This window comes from Hippopotamus amphibius, chromosome 9, assembly GCF_030028045.1.
Source record: "Hippopotamus amphibius kiboko isolate mHipAmp2 chromosome 9, mHipAmp2.hap2, whole genome shotgun sequence".
NCBI classification, from domain to species: Eukaryota; Metazoa; Chordata; class Mammalia; order Artiodactyla; family Hippopotamidae; genus Hippopotamus; species Hippopotamus amphibius.
Window position 1 is genome coordinate 100,959,942 of NC_080194.1, and position 17,027 is coordinate 100,976,968.

Here is a 17,027-nt window from a genome sequence, read left to right on the forward strand (position 1 = left end):
ATTTCACATTTGGTAGTGTATATGTGTCAATGCTACTCTCTCACTATGTCCCAGCCTCCCTTTCCCTTCCACTGCTGTGCCCTCAAGTCCGTTCTCTACATCTGCATCTTTATTCTTGCTCTGCCACTAGGTTCATCAGTACCATTTTTTTAGATTCCATATATATGCGTTAGCATACAGTATTTATTTTTCTCCTTCTGGCTTACTTCACTCTGTATGACAGACTCTAGGTCCATCCACCTCACTACAAATAACTCAACTTCATTCATTTTCATGGCTGAGTAATATTCCATTGTATATATGTGCCACATCTTCTTTATCCACTCATCTGCCACTGAACATTTAGGTTGATTCCATGTCCTGGTACTGTAAATAGTGATGAAATGAACATTGTGGTACATGTATCTTTTTGAATTATAGTGTTCTCAGGGTATATGCCCAGTAGTGGGATTGCTGGTTCATATGGTAGTTCTGTTTTTAATTTTTTAGGGAACCTCCAAACTGTTCTCCAAAGTAGCTGTATCAATTTCCATACCCACCAAGAGTGCAGGAGGGTTCCCTTTTCACCATACCCTCTCCAGCATTTACTGTCTGTAGATATTTGATGATGATCATTCTGACTGGTATGAAGTGATACCTCATTGTAGTTTTGATCTGCATTTCTCTAATAATTAGTGATGTTTTCATGAGTTTGTTGGCCATCTCTATGTCTTTTTTGGTGAAATGTCTATTTATGTCTCTCCTATTTTTTAATTGGGTTGGGTTTTTTTTGATATTGAGCTGCATAAGCTGTTTGTATATTTTGGAGATTAATCCTTTGTCCATTTCTCCGTTCGCAAATATCTTCTCCCATTCTGAGGGTTGTCTTTTCATCTTGTTTATGGTTTCCTTTGCTGTGCAAAAGCTTTTAAGATTGATTAGGTCCCATTTGTTTATTTTTGTTTCTATTTTCATTACTGTAGGGGGTAGGTCAAATAAGATATTGCTGTGGTCTGTGTCAAAGAAGGTGTTTCCTATGTTTACTTCTAAGAGTTTTATAATGTCCAGTCTTTCACTTAGGTCTTTAATCCATTTTGAGTTTATTTTTGTGTATGGTGTTAGGGAGTGTTCTAATTTCATTCTTTTACATGTAGCTGTCCAGTTTTCCTAGCATCACTTTTTGAAGAGGCTGTCTTTGCTCCACTGTACGTTCTTGCCTCCTCTGTCATAAATTAGGTGACCCTATGTACGTGAGTTTATCTCTGGGCTTTCTATCCTGTACCATTGATCTATATTTCTGTTTTTATGCCAGTACCATACTGCCTTGATCACTATAGCTTTGTAGCATAGTCTGAAGTCAGGGAGCCTGATTCCTCCAGTTTCGTTTTTCTTTCTCAAGATTGCTTTGGCTATTTGGGGTCTTTTGCGTTTCCACATAAACTGTAAAATTTTTGTTCTAATTCTGTGAAAAGTCCCATTGGTAACTTGACAGGGATTGTGTTCAATCTGTAAATTGCTTTGGGTAGTACACTCATTTTCACAATGTTGATTCTTCCAATCAAAGAACATGTTATGTCGCTCCATCTGTATTGTCTTTGATTTCTTTCATCAGTGTCTTATAGTTTTCTGCATACAGGTCTTTTGCCTCCTTAGGCAGGTATATTCCTACATATTTTATTCTTTTTGTTGCGATGGTAAATGGGAGTGTTTCCTTAATTTCTCTTTCTGCTCTTTCGTTGTTAGTGTATAGGAATTCAAGAGATTTCTGTGCATTATTTTTGTATCCTGCAACTTTACCAAATTCCTTGATTAGTTCTAGTAGTTTTCTGATGGCATCTTTAGGATTTTCTACCTATAGTATCATGTCATCTGCAAACACTGACAGTTTTACTTCTTCTCCAATTTGGATTCCTTTTATTTCATTTTCTTCTCTGATTGCTGTGGCTAGGCCTTCCAAAACAATGTTGAATAAGAGTGGTGAGAGTGGGCACCCTTGTCTTGTTTCTGATCTTAGAGGAAATGCTTTCAGTTTTTCACCATTGATGATGATGTTGGCTGTGGGTTTGTCATGTATGGCCTTTATTATGTTGAGGTGGGTTCCCTCTATGCCCATTTTCTGGAGAGTTTTTATCATAAATGGATGTTGGATTTTGTCAAAAGCTTTTTCTGCATCTATTGAGATGATCATTTGGTTTTTATTCTGAACTCTGTTAATATGATGTATCACATTGATTGATTTGCATATAGTGAAGAATCCTTGCATTCCTGGGATAAAGCCCACTTGATCATGGTGTATGATCCTTTTAATGTGTTGAATTCCGTTTGCGTTTATTTTGTTGAGGATTTTTGCATCTATGTTCATCAGTGATATTGGTCTGTAATTTTATTTTTGTGTTATCTTTGTCTGGTTTTGGTATCAAGGTGATATGCCCTTGTAGAACGAATTTGGGAGTGTTCTCTCTGTAATTTTTTGGAAGAGTTTGAGAAGGATAGGTGTTAGCTCTTCTCTTAAAAGATAGGTGTTAGCTCTTCTCTAAAAAGATAGGTGTTAGCTCTTCTCTAAAAGACAGAATTTGCCTGTGAAGCCATCGGGTCCTGGACTTTTGTTTGTTGGAAGATTTTTAAATACAGTTTCCATTTCATTACTTGTGATAGGTTTGTTCATATTTTCTAATTCGTCCTGGTTCAGTCTTGGAAAATTATAGCTTTCTAAGAATTTGTCCATTTCTTCAAGGTTGTCCATTTTACTCGCATATAGTTGCTTGTAGTTGTCTCTTATAATCCTTTGTATTTCTGTGGTATCAGTTGTGATTCTTCTTTTTCATTTCCAATTTTATTGATTTGCATCCTCTCCCTTTTTTTCCTCAGTGAGTCTGGCTGAAGTTTATCAATTTTGTTTATCTTTTCAAAGAACCAACTTTTAGTTTTATTGATCTTTGCTATTGTTCTCTTTGTTTCTATTTCATTTACTTCTGATCTGATCTTTCTGTCTTTTCTTCTACTGACTTTGGGTTTTCTTTGTTCTTCTTTCTCTAGTTGCTTTAGATGTAGGGTTAGATTGTTTATTTGAGATTTTTCTTGTTTCTTGAAGTGAGATTGAATTGCTATAAACCTCCCTCTTAAAACTGCTTTTGCTACATCCCATAGGTTTTGGGTTGTCGTGTTTTCGTTGTCATTTGTTTCTATGTATTTTTAAATTACTTCTTTGATTTCTTCAGTGATCTCTTGGTTATTCAGTAGCTCACTGTTTAGCCTCCATATATTTGTGTTTTTCATCAGTTTTTTTTGTTTGTTTGCTTTTTGTTTTTTCCTGTAATTGAGTTCTAACATAGAGTTGTGGTCAGAAAAGATGCTTGATACAATTTCAATTTTCTTAAATTTTCCAAGGCTTGATTTGTGATCCAAGATGTGATCTATCCTGGAGAATGTTCCGTGTGCACTTGAGAAGTGTACTCTGCCACTTTCATATGTAATGTCCTACAAAAATCAATTAAATCTTAACTGGTCTATTGTGTCATTTAAAGCTTGTGTTTCCTTATTAATTTTCTGTTTGGATCATTTCTCTATTGGTGTAAGTGGGGTGTTAAAAGTCCTCCACTATTATTGTGTTACTGTTGATTTTCCCTTTTATGGTTGTCAGCATTTGCCTTATGTATTGAGGTGCTCCTATGTTGGGTGCATATATATTTATAATTATATCTTCTTCTTGGATGGATCCCTTGATCTTTATGTAGTGTCCTTCCCTATCTCTTATAAGTCTTTATTTTAAAGTCTATTTTATCTGATATGAGTATTGCTACTCCAGCTTTCTTTTGATTTCCAATTGCATGGAATATCTTTTTCCATCCCCTCACTTTCAGTCTGTATGTGGCCCTAGGTCTGAAGTGGGTCTCTTGTAGACAGCATATATATGGGTCTTGTTTTTGTATCCATTCAGCCAGTTTGTGTCTTTTGGTTGGAGCATTTAATCCATTTACATTCAAGGTTATTATCAATATGTATGTTCCTATTACCATTTTATTAATTGTTTTGGGTTTGTTTTTGTGGGTCTTTTTCTTCTCTTGTGCCTCCTGTCTAGAGAAGTTTCTTTAGCATTTGTTTTAAAGCTGGTTTTGTGGTGCTGAAGTCTCCTAGCTTTTCCTTGTCTGCAAAGCTTTTGATTTCGTCCATCAAATCTGAATGAGATCCTTGCTGGGTAGAGTATCCTTGGCTGTAGATTTTTCTCTTTCATCACTTTATATATATCGTGCCACTCCCTTCTGGGCTTCAGAGTTTCTGCTGAAAAATCAGCTGATAATTTTATGGGGATTCCTTTGTATGTTATTTTTTGCTATTCCCTTACTACTTTTAGTATTTTTCTTTGAATTTAATTTTTCTTAGTTTGATTAATATGTGTCTTGGTGTGTTTCTCCTAGGGTTAATCCTATATGGGATTCTCTGCGCTTCCTGGACTAGGCAAAGGTTCTGTAGTAACAGGCTGGTTCCTTTTTTATAATAAACCTGGCTGTGATGGTAGTAGGAAGGGGATGCAGGAGTATGGTTGTAGAAGAAGAAAATCTCCCTTACTCTCCTATGAAGAAGCTTTATTCATAAAGTCAATTTTAGGATTAAGTATGGAGGGACTTTCCAGGCGGCACATGGTTAAGAATCTGCCTGCCCATGCAGGCAACACGAGTTCAATGCCTAGTCTGGGAAGATTCCACATGCCGCAGAGCAACTAAGCCCATGTGCCACAACTACTGAGCCCATGTGCTGCAACTACTGAAGCCCACGCACCTAGAGTCCATGCTCCACAACAAGAGAAGCCACCACAATGAGAAGCCTGCACACCACAGCAAAGAGTAGCCCCCACTTGCCACAGCTAGAGAAAGCCCACATGCAGCATGAAGACCCAAAGCAGCCAATAAATAAATATATTAAAAGACTGACCAGTTTAAAAAAAAAAAAAAAGACAAGTACTAGATGCATGTCTCCCTATGATGACATTTCTGACATTAGCAAAATTTCATAAGATCATATGAGCTAGACCAGTCTCTGACAATGCCTTAGATGCTTACATGGCCATACCTACTTAAAAATGGGTTATGGTAATAGCAACTATATAGTTATGCAATGAACATTCAGGGAAAGGTAATGTCAGTTTGTGGTCTTAAACTAAACTACTAACCACAATGCTTATTTTATTCTAAATTTATTTGAGACCTTGCTCTGGAAACATGAACAATTTCTATTGTTTGTCATTCCTTGTTCAAAATTATCCTCTCCTGTTGTCATTCTCTACCTTTTGATTCATTGCTTCAGAGTTACCCCGTTGCAAGAGAATGCCTATTGGTATGAGACAGGAAGCAGCTGCATAGTTAAAACCAGTGTGTAGAGAAACAAAGAGCTTGGTAAGAGTCTCAGGGCTACTATCTGTAAGCTTTTGTAAGCTGTGGGGCCTTGGACAAATTACATGACCCTTATAAGTCTTAGTTTCATCATCTGTAAAATGAGTCTAACTCATCAGAAGTTAATTGTTAGCATATAATACGATACATAAAACATGCTTAGTGCAGGGCCCAGTAAACTAGTTGCTACTTGTTACTGTCCTTGTTAATGTTCTTGTTATCAGTATTCCTAAGATGCCTGATTACAGCTTCCCTCCTTCTTGACTATCATAACAAATTTATGTTTAAGATACTTGCCAACTCAATTCTGTATAAACATCAAAACAAAACAGATTTTCTAAAAAGTCCCTTTAATTCTTTCTTAACTTTCTAATATTCATGCTAGTAGTTAAGTAGAGCCCAGAGAATCTCTGCAAACAGTCCAGAGCCACATTCTGACGTGTCGCCTAAATACACGATCCAAAATGGATAAAGCAAAGCAAATTTCAAAGACGTGAAAGAGAACATCATAATGAACTGCTCCCCTCCATGCTCAGCTGCCACAGCAGATATTATCACACTGAACACAAGCTATCTTTCAGAGCTCAGAATGATGACACACACCACAGAGCAGATTTTCATTCCGTTTAAGTGAAAACCTTTCAATGATATGATCCATGGCCCATCTTTCACAGTTTTGACTGAATTATCAGAAACACATTGCTTCTGTGCAAAAGCAGTACTTTTGCCTTTACAACTTAGTAATTTACTAATGGTTTTATATGTAAAATTATGGCTTTTGCTATAATTTTACTTCTGATAAACAGTTTCAAGAGGTTTAACAAAGAAAACAGTAACAAGCCTAATTAAGCATAGTTACGTATAAATTGCCAGGGAAAGCGGAAGATATTTAATGGCTACAATGAAGACTCATGAAGAGAAACAAAGCTACTGACTGGGTGACACAAAGCAGTTATCCAACAGCTCCTGAAGCCCCCAGAGTGAGTGGCCGAGTTCCAGCAAGCAGGCAGCTTAATTCCACACCCAGTGATGCCATAAACTGTAGTAACTGTACTTTTTCCCCTTTTTGTTTTTGTTTTTTTTTTTTTGCTGTAAACTAGTTAAAATTCTGTAGTTCAGTTTCTAAATCTTTAGGATAAAGACATTTACTTGAGTCATAGTAGAAACTACAGAGCTTTCAGAATTTGGCAGATGAAAAAATAAGTCAAGGACAGCAGTAAAAGCATGGAGGAAAAACAGTTAGGAATAAATGAACAGCCAAGACCTACAATACAAAGGCTGAGTGCATATTCAAAGCTATGGTGTGAGGCCATTAATTTTAAATAGCAGGAACAAACAACAACTCTCAAACAGAATCATTAACACTAAATTCATTTATATATTAACTATCTTATCCTCTTAAACCAAAAATATAATTATGAAATATTTTAAGCTCATAAAAACTTCTAAAATCGATACATATTTTTAAAAATATAATATGTATCACAATATGTATCAAATACAGAATTACATTATGGATTTTATGGAGTTTTCTTTTCATATGTAAAAGTCTTTCAGGCACATTCCTCATTTATAATTTTGTGTTAAGAAAAAAATATGATTTCAAAACCAATAATGTGTTCAGCTAATGCAATTAAAATAAAATAAACTGTGCAGGATTAATAATCTTTACTTTTTAAAGTAAAATTTTAGTAACCATTGGAAAAATAAGTGAACAAGAAGGAAGCCTTATCATCAAGCAGGGAACTCAACTGGTCAGCAGGGAAAGATGACAAATTAAAATTCCATTTTTCAAAAAGGAAAGGATCATTTTATTCTCACATCTTACCTATACACACAGAGCCAGAGGCTCTCTCCGATCTCTTGGTATTAAGCCCCATTCTCACTCCCTCATTTTTCAGAATAGGAAAGTGCAATCCAAACTGGTGACTGGGGACCCCAAATGGACTAGGTAATGCTAGACTCAGGACTCAAATGCAAGTATTCCAACTTGCTACATTCTTGCCACCAAACATTATACCAAATGTTAAAACCTGCCATTTTAAAAAGATATTCCATATGTCTTCTAGGTAGAAATGCAGTCCACGGCAGCGTGGTGAATAACTGACTTGAGCACCTGTATTGTATTTTATGTATGCTATCGCAATAAATATATTAAGTGCTCACAAACATGAAATTTTCACTAATTTAATAAACAAAGACATATAGGTGTTTAAATAATAATTTTACTGATGAAAATACCAAGAAACGAATCATGTTTGTGCCAAGTAGCATTTACATTAAAGTTGAATAGAGAAAAGACTATTTTGGTTACTTCTCTGTGCTCTTTTTAGGCTACAGAATATTTTCAGCTTCCAATATAGAGTATGCCATGGGCCACCTTGTGCAGAATATACTTATTTTACATAAAACAACAAGCTTTGACTTGTTTTTAAAAACACCTTATTCTGTTTTAGTTACAGAGAACTGGTTCAAAACCAGTAGCATGGAAAGTTCTTGTGACTGCTCTCTCACAATTGTGTCAGCCCCAAACTGCTCTGTTCAACCTTGCTGTGAGACAATCGCAGTGATAGTTTTAAAACCATATGCTGTGTTTTAACAATGGTGCAAAGAAAAGAAAATGAATTAGGTAAAGTCTCAAAAATAAGTGAAAATGAAAAAGTATAGAACAATCTACAGTATACTACCTTTCATGTAACAAAGGGAGAAAATAAGAATATGCATTTCTATTTACTAGTCTTTGAATAAAGAAACTATAAGCATACATTAATAATTAATAAAAAGTTAACTCTGGGGTGGACGTATGAATAAAACTGACAGGTACAGGCAGAAGCAAGACTTCCCAACTTTTTTATCATCTTGATTTTGGAAAAATGTGAAGATATTATTCATTTCAAATATTTTAATGTAAAAAAAACTGGGGCACAAAAAGCTTCTGTGCAGTGACAATGTCCATAGTTAACTATGATTTAATTATAATCTTCCTGAGGATAGAGGAACCCATGTATTTTAAATATTCCATCTTCATAGCCTAAGGCAGAGCCTAGCACACAAACACTGTGTAATAGATATACAACAGGCAATTTGAAATTAAGTTCCTAAATGTTTCAGAAACAATATTCCACAACCTAGATACAGCAGTAACTTCCACACACTGGGAAAAGGGGTGAAAGGGAAGATAAGAAATGGGAAGCAGCTGGGGGTGGGGTGGGGGGAGCTTTATCTTATGTAAATTCTCCATATTTTTTTTTACTTCTGGCTATAATTTAAAAATAAAGGTAAAGTGTTCTTACGTTGGATAAATACTCTAAGAAGACTGTAAGCGGAAACATGACAAGCTGCTGACACTCAACGAAAATTTTGGTGCCACATTATTATTAACAGCAAACTTCCATTTAAAGCGCTATACCAAAAGCAGCAATGCAGGAAATGCTTACTTCCCTCAACAACATAAATACCCAAAACTGTAACCAGTGTATTCCAGGTTCATTTGCTCTCCATGTTTCTGGAATGTTTTTCTCACCATTCATGTCCATCCTTGAAAGCTATCTTTAATATCTACATTTTCTTATTCATTAAATGCTACTGGGAAGCTGTATCCAATCCTAAAGAAATGAGAATTGCCTCTCTATTAAAAAAAAGTTTACTGGGTCATTAAATAGTAACAAGGTCAAACAGGAGTCAAAAACTATGAGAATCCTTCTCAGGATACAATTAATAATGTCCACATCCAAAGGCTTAAAAATTTTTTAATATAGAACTTAATATTGGGTTGGCCAAAAAAGTTCGTTCAGGTTCTGTAACATCTTACAGAAAAACAAGAATGAACTTTTTTGGCCAACCCAGTATTACAGCTGTGATTCTTGCATATGAGACTGTGTTATCCTGAGATCATTCACTGTCTCAAGGACATGCTGCAGAAACCTCTTAAGTAACATAAATCTGTTTTAGTTCATTAATTGATTCATTTATCTAGTGGAATGTCCACTTTTAAGTAATGTGAAAGGACAGTTAATATCACAAGTGACCAGAATGGAATAACCCTTTCTGTTTCAAGGATAACAGAAAACTGCCAAGTTTAAGGCCAATAGGGCATATGCCTATATAGAAGAACTCCCTCTCACGAGGCTTCCTTATTTTTTTTCTTAATAAAGTAAATTTATTCTAATACCTGTTACCAAGTAATCACTTATGGGAAGTTGAAACTGGAAACACTAACACTGCTCAAATAGCTGAAATGTGTAAAAAACTGTGCTTCATCCATACCATGAAATACTACTCAGTAACAGCAAAAATGGGGTGTTGCACACAGACCAACTTAAATGAATCTACAGATTCACTCTGAGTGAGAAAACCCAATTCTAAAATTAGGCTACATACTACATAGTTTCATTTATATAACATTCCTGAAATGACAAGGTTACAGAAATGGAGAACACAGGCTCTCTCTGTACTACCTCTAACAACTACATGTGCAACTACAATTATCTCCAAATTAAAACTTTATTTGAAAAAAAAAGAATCACTATAATTTGGGTCACCTCAACCAAAAGCAGATTTAGGTGACATTCTCAGAAACCAGTTAATATACAAAGACTCCACCAGCAGAAGGAAAAAGAAAGACTAGATAAAACAACAAAATAGTCACCAAAAAATAAGTGTTAAAGAAAACAACAAAGAAAGTAACTCAGTTACTAAAGAATACCTAATGCATATTTACATACATTTAGGGCACGTTAAGTTTCACTCAGTATTAATTTAAGATGGAAGGCTTACCCGGTGTTTTGCCTTGATTTTCTTCCTGTATTCTTCTTTGTCAAATCTGTCCTCTTCCTGAAGCCTCTCCTTGGCTTTATCTAAGTTGATACCACCAGCATCGTCCTCTTCCTCAGCATCCTTGGAGAGAGATTTCTGCACTTGTGGCCACTGCTGAACCAACTGCAGAGAGGAAAAAGGTGAGTACAGGGCAGGAGACAAGGAACATTAACAGAATACCACTTTCCTTTGTAAAATGATACAACCTGTATTTCTTAAACTTTCTAACAAGTTTTACAATACAAGTGAGCAAGTCACAGAAAAGACTGTCCCAATCAGGATAAAGTAATGCTGCCATAACTCAATGAGAGCAGGATTAAAGGAAATTTTCATTAAATAATTTGAGGAGATGGTAGTTGCTTCAACATCACTTCAGTGTTCTTCATATGCTATACTCCACCAGCTCAGCTCCACGTGGCCTGAAAAGGGCAGTAGTCAGGCTGACCAGAATGCAGCCCCACCACTGCCATGGGTGTACACTTCTTGCTGTACCTCCTCTGCCACCTCTTTCACCATGCTGGGTTGTTTTACTTTCTTGTTTTTCTTACTAGCATTAATCACCTTGAGGGCAGCCATATGTCTTATTCATGTATCCTCAGAATCCAATACATTATTTCACATACATCAGATGTTCAAAACTGACTGAGGTATCACACATCAGCTGGTACCACACATAAAAACTGAAACAACTAACCTAAATGTAAAGGAGAAAGTTAGTTTGGGTTTCACAAGCCTGCTCAGATCTACAAACATTTTATGGTTAGGAACAAGGTGACAAAGAAGTCAGAGCACGGATCTGGGAGTCAGAAGACCTGGCTTAATGTCCTGGCTTTTTCACCAGCCCAGCGCATAATCTTGAATGAATTACTTAAACTCTGGACATCTGTGTCATTGCCTGAAAAATAAGGTTTGTCTGACTTAATAATCTTCCAGGCCTAATACAGTAAAATTCTACACAATTTAGACAAGAACAATTCTCTTATTTTACCTAATAACTGGTTGTCAGGAGGATCTGAGCACAGCCACAGTTTCCGAAAGACCGCTAATTAAACAGCAGGCAAATGGAAGCTGTAGGCACACACATCACAGGTATTAACGCCTCCTGTCACTCTTGTCACCACCACACTCTTCAGGATGAGATTCCTACAGAGTTGCAACTTGAAGCAATGAACAAGGGTCACAAATGCAGGAGTAGCCATGCTAGCAGTCACTGGCACTGAGGAAGCAGTGAGAGGGGTGAGCTGTGACAGTGAGAATGCCACCCTTTGCTCTGACTCCTCACTCCTTTTTCTATCAGAGTGAAAAAGATTCATCCCCCTGTGCGTTGAACAAATGGTAGCATTTCTTTCAGAGTTTTAGATCAGAAGCTTCAGTGTAGCTCACAGCCATACAGAGCTCCTATCAGCAATAAGTTTATACTGAAACATGTTACAGTTAAGGATTTACCCTCAACTTGAAGCTAATGGGTTTAATCCATGCAGTTAAACTCAGTACCACAGTAAGGAACCCCATTACCCTAACAGCACTCATCTTCCTTTACAGTGAGCAGCCAATGAAATACTACAACTAACTATTATCTGGTTTAGTCTGTTTCTCAGGTGCTGACCTCTTTTCAGTAATTTCACAAAGATTCCTACTTTTCAATTATATAGGCTTCCTCTGCAACTTCAATAACACTTTGAATTGCATTCTACTTTGTTAGTTTTCATATGACTTATACACCATTTTACTCCATATTATAAGCGCAAATTTGGACTTCTAAAACAAAGCCCTCTGGCCCAAAGTAACATCCAAATCTTTGTTAACTTCAGAATTAAAAGGAAACACACTCCACTGAATACAGACTGTGCAGGCAGCATTTATATTAATAATGATGAAACATCTGATGTGATACATCACAGTCAGTATAAAAAGCTCTGTTATTTTACTGGGGTATGAGAACAGACTTTTTCTGAGGGCTATTTGTTAGGTACTATTCTAAGTGCACAGGACAGAGCAGTAAACAGAGTCAACAAATACCTTCCCTCATGTAGCTTTTCTCATCCCAGCAGAAAAGAAACACCTTCCCTCATCCCACTGGAGTGGAAAGACCTTCCCTCATTCCCAACAGAGTGGAAGAAATGGACAACCACCAAATAAATACAGAATGTAAAGTCTCATAATAAGTGCTATGAAGAAAAAATAAACATAAGGCAAGGGAAATGAGGTTGTGGTGGGCATGGGGAGCTGAATGCTGTATCAGGGTGAACAGGGAAACCTGCAGGTTGGTGAGAGTGAAACAGAGACAATATTCAGAAGATTCTGCCATGACCACTGACTCCAGCCATCACTCCCTAGGCGAGTCACTTGACATTCCAGATGTATTTCCTCTTTAAAAATGAAGATAATATTATAATCTAATAGAGTGATCTTTCATGAGCAATCTGTGAGTAATAACCCCTTCCCTACTCTATGGGGATGTATTTACACTAAAACCAGGTAATGGTGAAATGAAAACCAGGCATCTATATGTCTGATGTTATGTTAAAGCAGAGAACTCCTTCCCACAGCAGGCCACTAAGTTAAAAACATGTCAATATGGCATCTAAAATTGAGGAACCACAGAGCAGAGGCTTTCTAAAATTAAGAAAAGAACCTGTGGCCAGTAGATGTGTTTCTATCCTTGAGCATGTTCCCACAGAGCATGCTGACAGATGGACCCCATGACAGGAAAGTCTTATCTATAAAAACAGGATTTGGAAAGTTCAAAACCAACCCTGTTGTGATCACCAAGAAGTATCCCAGCTTATTGTCAGAAAGGCATTCTTGCCTACAGATGCAGAGTTGACCAAATGCCTATAGTAACAATGAAAGGAATTGCCTGAGAGCTTTAGAGAAACATTATTTTTCTTATTAAAGAATGGCGAGTCAGCAGCAGAGTCAAACTCTTTCTAATGCTTGGAATGTACTTCAAAAAAGAAGCACTTACAGAATCTTACCTCCCCTTCATCAGTAAACTTTATTTTCTTATTTACTTTAAAATTTCTCTTCATTACTTTTTTTGCTTCTGCAACCTTGGTCACTTTTTTCTTCACACTGGATTTAGAAGGTTCTTTCTTCTTTGTGAGAATATACAAAAAAAAAAAAAAAAAAAGATGATTAGGTAAACAGCTGCTTTATATTAACAATTTAACACTGGCAATACACTTTCCAAAACTGAGTGTGTTTACTGCTTCCTGGCTAATGAGAAGTACCAAAACTGCTGTCCAGAAATAAGATTATATTAGACTTATTAGCTAATGACCCCCTCAGTGCTAAAGGGGTTTACATTTGAACAGGAAGATGAGACATAAACAACCTTACATTTCTTCTGTTACTAAAGCTGTGCTATCCTGACAATGCTGAAGCATCAAAAACAACACGACAATGTGATAAATGCACATGTCACATAAAGCAAGCTATCTTCCAGTTAAAAACAGCTCTAACTTTCAAGTACAAACTTAAAATTTTAGACTAGGAAAATGTCTCCCTGGAAAGCAAAATGACTCCAATACATTGTTTGTGACTCAACAATCTTCCTCCCATTACAGAAGTTCACTATATGAATACTGGAAAACATCCTATGGTAACGAAGCTGTGTTCAAAGGTGAGATGGAGTAAGAGACAACCAAAATGAGTTTCTCCCTGTAGCACACCTTGTGAACACAGGGCACTAATGAGACTTCCTTCCACCCCATCATTACTCCTACGCCTCTTTTACCCTGCACACACTTATCAAAGAACACCACCAACACAACCACCAGGGTGGAGACTAAGTTACTGCCTCCTATGCATCTTCCTGGTTTCACGGCTAGGCTGATTCTTAAGGATCCTGATATAGAAAATGCTGATCAAACAGTGCAAATCTGAGAGGATCATTATGATATAAAAATAACAATTAAACAGGAGTAAGTTATAGTCACTTAAATAAAGCACAAAAAATACTGAGGAGCAACAGGAGCAAATTTGCTGGGGGTGGTTATAAGGCTCTACACCTTGATAGGAGTTTGAGCTACACAAGTGTATACACTTGTCAAAATTCATCAAATGTTACACTTAAAATTGGTGCATTTCATTGTATATAAATTTCTACCTCAAAAAAGAATCCTGTAAACAATATTGAACTTTATATGGAAGAAAGTATAATGATGTTGGCAACTTACACAGAAATGCATTAAATAAAAAAAGGATGGTGAATGGATTGATGGAAAATTACATGAGAAAGGAAATATGGTACAAGGTTAATTGTAGAATATGAGTGATGGATATTTTGGTACCCAAAGTACACTTTTTCAACTTTTCTAATGTCTGAAATTTGTTGTAATAAAATACAAAAGCCCAGCCCTAGGAACAAGAGAAACAGTCAAAAAAGCAAAGACACCAAAAACTGTCAGAATAAAATAACAGTCAGAAAAATCAATCCTGCAGAGTGAAAGCTTGGAGTCATGTGAGTCTACATCAAGAGCTTTAGGGAAATCCATGATACCATTGAAATTATGTAACAAAATTTAGAGGTATTTACATCTTTGCAATTTTATGTTTATCATGGCTTCTAAAAGGGATCTGTGATCTCCCTCTCTTCCCCAAACACACACACAAAAAGGTTAAATTTGTTTGTTTGTTTGTTTTAGGGAAGCCACTGAAAGAAGGAACAGAAATGCCAACATGGATGAGAAGACATGTTTATTGTATTTTCCTAATAGGCTATGGCTTTGCTCTGATACTCTAGAATTAATCCTCACTTACTCAAATATGCAATGTTATCAACACACACAATTTCACAGTACATACCGCCCCAGCAGTGAAAGAGACAGGTAGACTCCCAACCCTCAATAGACCTAACCCTATCAATGGGAAAAAAAAAATTAAACATTATTTAATCACAGATATAGTAAGTGCTCAGACAAAATAAAGAGGATGAATAAATCTTTAACAGGGTGCCTGCCCTAGATAGTCTAGGGTGAGGAGGGGAAGTCAAAGAAAACCTCCTTTGAGGGACAGATGTTCAAACGGAGCAGCAAATACCCAAACACTGCTATATTACTGACACATTGGTGATGCACAAGTACCTTCTGTGTGTCCCCTGACAGCATATTTCACATATGGCTTATAAGAGAGTTTTAGTTTGTCATTCTTATGAATATTAATTTTAGCAGGTAACACACACTGATTTATTCTGTAAAGGATATTCAGTTAAAAAGTTGCATTTATGTCCTCTTCGGCTGTCTCAGTTTACGTCCCAAGAAGCAAACGCTGCTACTAGCTTTTTCTGTATCCTTCCAGAGACATTCTACCCACATTCAGGTACATATGAAGAACACCAAATTACTACAAGAGCCCTCCCTGCAATGAACAGTCTTGTATTTACACCTTCATATACATGTGCATTTATCTACCTAGGATACACTTCTAGAAGTTAAAAGCACTTGGTCAAAGACTATGTGTTTTTAAATTTTGAAAGATATTTCCAGAGAAGTTATTCAAATTTATACTCCAATCAAAAATTTGAGAGTAACTGATTCTCCATATCTATTCAAACAAAGTATTGGATTGGCCAAAAAGTTACGAAAGATCTTATGGAAAAACTCAAGCGAACTTTCTGGCCAAACCAATATAATATTAGGCTTTATATTTACCAGTCAACTTGGTGAAAAAATAATATCTCAGGGAAGTTTTAATTTGCATTTGTATTTTAATCATAGCAGAACATCTTTGCAAAGGCATTTATTTCTCAATGCACTGTATATATTCATTGCCAGCATTTTTAATGAATTCCTGGAATTTTATTTATTAATTTGTGAAACTTCTTCATTTGTTAAAGATGCTTCAATATTTTCTCCCACTTCATCATTTATGTTTATACCTTTGCCATATAGGGTAATATTCTTTTGTTTGCTTTGTTTTTGAGTTTTGCCAAGCAGATATTTTTAATTTTTATAAAACTAATTTTTAAAAATAATAAAATTTTCTAGGTTTTCTGTTTGTGCCATACTTAAAACGCGATCTTAGTTTTCTTAAAAGTTTCAACATTGGCTCTTGAACAAGGTGGAAACTGTTCACTAATACTGTACATTTCCATACATAGTCACAAAAAATATAAAGTATACCTACTGCTAGGCAAGAGTTATATTTTGACTATAAGCCTTTATATTATTGGTACATAAATGAAATTTGCAGCAGTCAGAAAGTATAATGAAAGATTTCCTGACAAGACGTAAAACATCAAAATGCAATTTTCATTTCTATTTGCACTTCTTCCACAACATGTATGCTATACTTTAAAATGCCAAGAGGAGAATGTCGTAAGATACAAAGCTGATAAAGCACCAAGTCATCCTCAATAGTGACAGCTGTAGCAGGTTGCCATGAATAACTTGGAGGATAAAACAACAACAAGAACAGCTACAAACACAATAATGGTTTCTATCAAAAGGGCCATGTTAGTTAATATTGGCTACAAGAAGATTCAAAATATAATCAATGAAAAAAAACCTGCTTTAGTATAAGCATTACTAGATATCATAGAGGATAAAATAAAAGTATTATTGCAAAACAACAAAAAAGAAAATCACAGATGAAAGTTAAAATTAAAGAGAAAGACACTCCAAAGAAATTAGATTTTTATCTTTCCTTACAGTAGCTCCATACGTGTCACTGAAAAATTAGTAATTTATAATAGAAACTGTATCTAAAAGTGAAGAAAACCAACAAAATAAAGAACTATCAACACTGGTAGGAAACTTAGAGGATACCTATTAAGCCCTCATGTTAAAGATAAGGGCATTTTGTAGCATTTGTAAACACGGTTGCCCCAAAGTCCAAACATAC

General features: G+C 35.9%; 1 protein-coding gene across 2 annotated transcripts in view; it reads right to left on the reverse strand.

The window, feature by feature from the left end:
* Window positions 1-17,027, reverse strand: part of DDX10 (DEAD-box helicase 10) — a 274,783-nt gene that overhangs the window by 96,130 nt on the left and 161,626 nt on the right. The window contains exons 14-15 of one of the 2 annotated variants that reach the window (XM_057750938.1): window positions 13,160-13,279; window positions 10,143-10,304 (exon numbers count right to left, since the gene is read on the reverse strand). In XM_057750938.1, the coding sequence (XP_057606921.1) occupies window positions 10,143-10,304; window positions 13,160-13,279 (282 nt within the window). The remainder of the gene's footprint in view (window positions 1-10,142; window positions 10,305-13,159; window positions 13,280-17,027) is intronic. The other variant, XM_057750939.1, reaches the window with a different exon arrangement.